At 31.6% G+C, this 6,534-nt stretch overlaps 1 protein-coding gene across 1 annotated transcript; it reads right to left on the bottom strand.

Annotated features, from left to right (window-relative positions):
• Positions 1-4,148: 4,148 nt before the first annotated feature.
• On the bottom strand, positions 4,149-6,313 carry LOC117690678 (uncharacterized). The gene is made up of 4 exons (XM_066071673.1): positions 6,158-6,313; positions 5,995-6,056; positions 5,491-5,649; positions 4,149-4,956 (listed from the first exon to the last, which is right to left on the bottom strand). Exons 1-4 carry the CDS (start codon positions 6,226-6,228, stop codon positions 4,283-4,285), a joined length of 966 nt encoding a protein of 321 aa, XP_065927745.1. The 5' UTR covers positions 6,229-6,313; the 3' UTR covers positions 4,149-4,282.
• Between the last annotated feature and the right edge of the window lie 221 nt (positions 6,314-6,534).

Below are 6,534 nucleotides of genomic sequence, written 5' to 3'. Positions count from 1 at the left end.
TTATTACATGCGTTTTTGAAACATTTATTTACAAAACTATACAATGTAAAATTATGTATTACATGTAATTAATTTACTAGTTTATGCTCTTCCATTTCCTTCGTTTTTCTCCCTTTCTATCTTTAATCTGTACATGTAATACAGAGTTTCAAAAGATATGCAGCTGTAATTGAAAGGAATTCTTAACGTAAATTCCCATGCATTTACTCAGTTAGGATGGTCTACTCTTCTAGTCACTGTTGAAGAATGATAATTTAAGAGCCTGTTAGAAAACGTTTTGTTAAAAACTCTGTGATATATTTGTATTGATAAAATTATCAGAAGAGAAACGACTTTTTTATGAAAATTTTGAAACCGATGGCGAATTAAACCATGCACGTGCACGGATCCAGATGTCAAGTTCTGATGGATAATTGTGTTTGCCCGGGAGGTGGACGGGGGTCCGAGTGTAGTTTATCACCCCCTCTCTTCTAGATACGCATGTAAACTATAGTTTCACGCACACCAATTGAGCAGATACGAAGTTCGTCTCCCCATTGTTTTCGTTATTATGTGGCGAACTGATTTCAAACTCTCTAGGTACATGAATCTTCATAATGATGGTCTACCGATAAAGTATGCATTTATTTAATTGATAGGTGTTTACGTAATTATTTTTTTGATGTGACTCTCATATACGATCGTGATAGATTAAAGTTTTAATATGAATGTGACAAAAGAGAGAATGAGACTTTTTCGTGCAAATCCTACTGTATTAAATTCAATCCAGCACATCAATAATCGAGTTCGACTTTTGGTACTTTTTATTCGCTAGTTTTAAAGTTTATAATTTTTGAAAATCTCTCGTATTTATGATCGGGTAACCAGTGCTACGCCGGTGCGTCTTTTTACTCAAATGGGCCCAAATGAAACCAAATAGACCAAAAATGAAGAACAAATTAAATCTAAACGAATTGTTTTTCATAAGTAAACGGGTTTGTCCTTTACAAACGCCTTAATCACATTTTCACAATAAAACGACAATTGTTTCAAAATTGGGGTGGGGGTAGTAGGGGACAATAATTGCTTATGCAATGCCCTCAGAATGGTTGTTTTTACCACATTATTAATAGATATTAAATTCATTAAAAAATCGAAAGACACTGGAAACCTTTATTTTTTAATATAGCCATTCGGCAAGGACAACATGGTCGCATTGGACATGTTCAAAATTTTCTTTACCAGTAATTAGAGCGAAACGCACCGACATTGACAATGAGAAAAATATAGGTCAGCTTTGAACTTCAATTATGCGGGTCTCACACCGCTTCGATCCGCAGAAGAAGATTTAGTAGAGTAGAAAATCGAAAGAGAAGAGAGAGAAAGAGAGAGAGGTCACGCCGGTTGATTCACTCGTTTGACTGGTCAAAACCAAATTGTTCACAGTTACAATTACCGACGCGTTTTCAGACATTTGAAAATAAATGTTGTGTATTTCTAAGAAATCGACAAACACTTATTTCCTATCATCAATTTATAAGCAGAACGACGTTTATGATTTTACTTGTAGTTTGCAGTAGTGAAATTGAATCATGTATCGGTGTAATTTATGCGCCACGAATTTCATTATATTATTTAAAAGTATATTACTTTTGCTAACAGTAATTGAAGCAATGAATAAAATCCTAGGGAAATATCCATTGTTTCAGTTTGACAAGCTGAAAATACTACTCCTTGTTTTTACAAGGGCGATGTATTTCAATACAGGTGGATAACTCTGGAATATGTATTTCTCGGTTAAAAAAAAAATTGCAGGAAGAGTTATCTTTCTTGTATTATCGAATCATGACATGGAACCTTTCTTTAACATGAAATAAGTCCCACAGAACTCTTTAGTGGTTATTTATCTAGTATGAATAGTTTATCTGCTTTCATATATTAAAAGATGTTTCGATCGTCAAAACCATTCATTTGGCATTTTTTTTTCACCAAAACTGCAATTTTATCAAATGCCCTATCATTCTGTTTACTTTATAAAAATGTATGATCTTTGGAATATCTTGATAACGTATTATAAAATATAGCTGAGTTAAACCAGAATTCTCTCAAACATGCTAGATGGATAAAATAATTTGAACATCAAGTATCAATTCTAACAGAAGAATACAGATCAAAATTATAACAGACTGGACGGTCATATATATTTATATTTATTTTTTTTATAAGTCTGGGGCCCCCTTACTATAAAAAAATATGTTACGTGCCTGAAGGTTACTACAGAACATAAATGATAAAACGAAAGATAAAAAGTTTTGTTATATATCATGATACCCTAAAATAAATTACCTATTTCCCTCCCGCCCTAAAACATTACGCAGCTTTTCTTAATTTTGTATGAAGCCAAAATATAACTTAATTTGTGTCGATTTCTATTGTTTTTCGACTATGCTTTTGCTCACATGTTTATTTTGAAAAATGAATAATTGTATCAGTTTAGTTCAGACTGGTACTTGTATATAAATTCAAGATTTATATCCGGATTTAATAGTGAAAAACAGAGCTTATTAAATAAAACATAATTGATTAATCAATAAATTGACTTTCAATCCCATCTCCCTTCCTCTTCATGATTTTAAAAACAAGATAAAACTTTGAAACCAATTGAAATATTCCTCTTTATTCTGTTTTTGTACTTCGCCGATGACTGCGCGAGCGGAATGAGGAAGGGAAATATCCACTTTCGAGCGATAGGCGGAATTTTATCAAGGATGGAGACTTCAGATTGCAATTAGCAATATCGCTGTTAACCCTTCTGTGAAGACTTTCATACCATTCTGTACACGGCGCTATTAACTAAAATGGTTTTTTATGCAATATTGATTTCAATTTATATTAAGTTGATTAAGAGCATTACTGATCGATTTGATATTTTTCCCAATGGAAATCTGAGCAATGTTGTTGCACACACAGATAAATAACACAATAAAATCCACAGTGGTCGGCGAGTTATAGATAAAAAGTAAAAAAGAAAACACGAAAAACGTTCAATATAGCTTAAGCGCTTTCATTTTAAAATCTTCAGAAGCTATATAATGGTAACATTAAAAATCCATATGTTACCATTATAAAGCTTCTGGAGATTTTAAAATGAAAGCGCTTAAGCTATATTGAACGTTTTTCGTGTTTTCTTTTTTACTTTCTATCTATCTATCTATCTATCTATCTATCTATCTATCTATCTATCTATCTATCTATCTATCTATCCATCTTTCTATCTATCTATATTAAAATTTTCAATTTTTTCCTTAATTGTCAAAACTCAAAAGTAAAGTTGTTTACCTGTTGTTAATGCTTATATTAAGAGCATGGGATGCAAGATAAACGATTTTAAATATAAAGGAGGCGTTCATTCCAAACCTTGATTTTTATGCTTTACTTGAATCATGCAGTTAGAATGCTTTTTTGTTTAAGAAGTTTACCTCTATTGTAAATATTTGAGCAAGTGTGTATCAGGGAGGTATGTGCTGTGAAAATTAATAATACTGATGTGATAATATGACTAGATCAGTAATAATAATGTCTAATTTAATAACAAAATTGCAGTTTAAACTTTTACTGAATTAAATGGAGTTTTATTTATCTGTAATGATAGTATGCATATATTATATACTTCAAAGAACAAGCATCAGTCCTATACTTCATGGCGAGCATTTTTAATACAAAGAGTTCCTTTTTAGTCCATGCCTTGTTTAAAACTTTTAACAAGGTTTCTCGATTAGACTGCTGCATTTGTTTAGGAAGAAAGAAGTTATGGAATCTTTAGATCTGTTCTGTTTGTCTTAAGTATTATATGTTGTTTATGTTGACTCTTTAAGAATATTATGTTCATGAAGACAAGGCTCAGCATTAGTATCTATGAACATTTATTTTTTTTTTTGGGGGGGGGGGGGGAGGGAGGGTATATACTAAGATTTTTTTTATTTTGAACATATCGAACAAAGTTTTTGCTATAGAAGTTTTCAAGTTTTCAGAATTGGTATCGCATATATCAAAAATACCCTGATATGCTTCAATTAATATTTTAAGTTTATTTGATCACATATACTACATAAATGAAACAAATTTACTACATATACATGTACTACAGAAATGAAACGAAAAATGCATCTATAAAATAGAAATCGTCTTATTTTGTATAATTTTGAAAACCCTAATTCTTGTACATACATGTAGACACTGCTTTAAACATCAATGAATATTTTTATATCAGATTCGGTAAGAGTTATTCCTTGTTAGCATTAGTTTATGTAACCCTTTTGTTTTCATTTTCAGGAGGACCTGCATGTAATATCGAACTTTCAATTTTTTGTTCCGTAATCTCGATGTAGACATGCTCTTGAACATCATCATGTGTACTGTTTGGTTCATCCTGTCTGCTGGTAATTTTTTGGTTGCAAACTCTCTGTTCTTGTAAATGGGTCTCAGGTAATATCTCGTTTTCATTTCTTAATTCGTTTTCCCCAGTGCGACGTGATTCTCGACTCTCATTGCCACTAAACACTGGAGTAAGGTATGTGAAATCTGTATTCACCCGCCCCTGTTGACCGGGATTTAATGGAATCAGCTGGGGTTCAATTGCATCAAAACTCAACGATTTGTACTGAGCTTGCCACTCGCTCTCTTTTACTCCACCACCAGCATTGTTTGTCTTCCGGAAGCATTTGAAATACATATACGTAAAAACAAATATGGCAAAGCAAAAGACAAACACTCCAATTAAGCTGATTATAATACGCACTACTAAATTGTCTGTAAGCAAATCAATGCCTGGAGGCACAATAGACAATGTAGTATCGCTGTATTTGTTTATGTCATGAGAAAAAGCGTACTCAACAGTTTGGTATTCAACAGAAATGCTCAATAATCTAACGGTCGAAGACTGAGTCGATGGTTTGACTGTCACTCCCTTTGTTGATCCTTAAATTTAATAAATACTGTTGATTAAGTTACGGTTGGTTACCAATTTCACGTTGTACAAAAAGAAGAAAAGGATTTTGTATTGTAAATATCTAAATCTTTAACATTGAAAGTATCAATTCATCTTCCTTACGAACAATAATCATCAAAGTAAGCAAGGAATACTTTTTTTTCAAATTAATGCCAAAATTGTATTCTCGATGAATAAAAATAAAAACAATACTTTACAATTTTTAAGGGTTCGCACAAAATGTGTGCATGTAAAATAAAACTGAGAAAAAAGTGGTTTCTTTTTTCATCAATTATAAAAAGTACCCGACATTTTTTTTTATCAAAACCAAAAACCTAATCGAAAACATACGTATACGTATGAACAATTCTACATGCTATAAATTAACCCTTTTTCAGTCATTTATGAAGTGGTATAATATTTCATATAAAATGAAATCAACCTGTTTTATAATTAAAACTCCCAAACCTACTAATATCATTGAATAATGAAAAGCTTACAACTCAGATATAAACTATGCTTACGTATTTGATTGTTTGTAGCGTCTTCACCTCCCTTCAAGCAACCAGTTACAAAGTTGCACTTTTCATGGGAACATTCACATTGAGACTGACATTCCATTCCGTACGTAGGGTAGATGCATTTTTCGGAGCAATTGCGGCGATAATATCCTACGGGACACTCTAAAACAAGTTATGGTTACGCAATATGATTAGACAGATTTTGATTTAATTAAAATTACGTGTAACACAGGTGGTGTATGCCACATTTTTAACGCTTTGTAGATATAAGTATGCATTTTACATGCAGATCAATAGTTGCCAACAATTTAGCAACATTAGGCAAAAATCATTAGGTCCTGTGGACAAGTCCAGTTTTACATAATAATTCATTCTGTTTATTTTTAAACAGATATATGTTCTTACGTAATTGGTAAAAAACTATACATGTAAAAAAAATAACGTATATTTACATGTACATACGTAAAGATGTCTTTTAATTCAGTCTATAAATTGTACCACACTTACTTTGGCACAGTCCGGTTGAGGGATTTAGCATAAAACCATCACAACACACTTTTCCACTAACTCTAAAATTAAAGAATTAAAAATGTAAATATGTATAATTTTAAAGTTATTCATACATGTAGTAAACACACTGATAACGAATTAAATTTTCAAAAGGACTTACCCTGCGCAAAAACTATTCTCTGTCAACTTAAATACATTGAACGTTAAGAATAAAGCAAGTGTAAGCATCATTGATCTGAGGGAAACACCAGGAAACAATGTCAACTGTGAATTACATTTAATGTTATTAATTGACTACAAATCTAGAATAAGCATTTCTTCCTGGTTTGAAAAAAAAATATTTTGAATAAAGTATGTTAAAACCATCAGCTCTTTACGTCTTTACTTACATAACGGCATTAAAAAGTCAAACAAATAAAACAAAACAACCCCCCCCCCTCCCCCCCCCAAAAAAAAAACAACAAAAAAACAAATTCCTAAACAAACAAAAAACCAAACAGAAAAAAACATCCAATAAACAACAAGTTACTAAAATAT

Source organism: Magallana gigas, chromosome 9, assembly GCF_963853765.1.
Source record: "Magallana gigas chromosome 9, xbMagGiga1.1, whole genome shotgun sequence".
NCBI classification, from domain to species: Eukaryota; Metazoa; Mollusca; class Bivalvia; order Ostreida; family Ostreidae; genus Magallana; species Magallana gigas.
This window is presented reverse-complemented; position numbering and strand designations above follow the sequence as displayed.

What these genes read in the sequence shown, in the direction of transcription:
- LOC117690678 (XM_066071673.1), bottom strand. Translation starts at nt 6,228, where the DNA reads ATGATGCTTACACTTGCTTTATTCTTAACGTTCAATGTATTTAAGTTG. An exon ending in GAGAATAGTTTTTGCGCAGG is followed by an intron (nt 6,057 to 6,157) that starts GTAAGTCCTTTT and finishes CTTTAATTTTAG; the next exon opens with AGTTAGTGGAAAAGTGTGTT. An exon ending in CTCAACCGGACTGTGCCAAA is followed by an intron (nt 5,650 to 5,994) that starts GTAAGTGTGGTA and finishes AACTTGTTTTAG; the next exon opens with AGTGTCCCGTAGGATATTAT.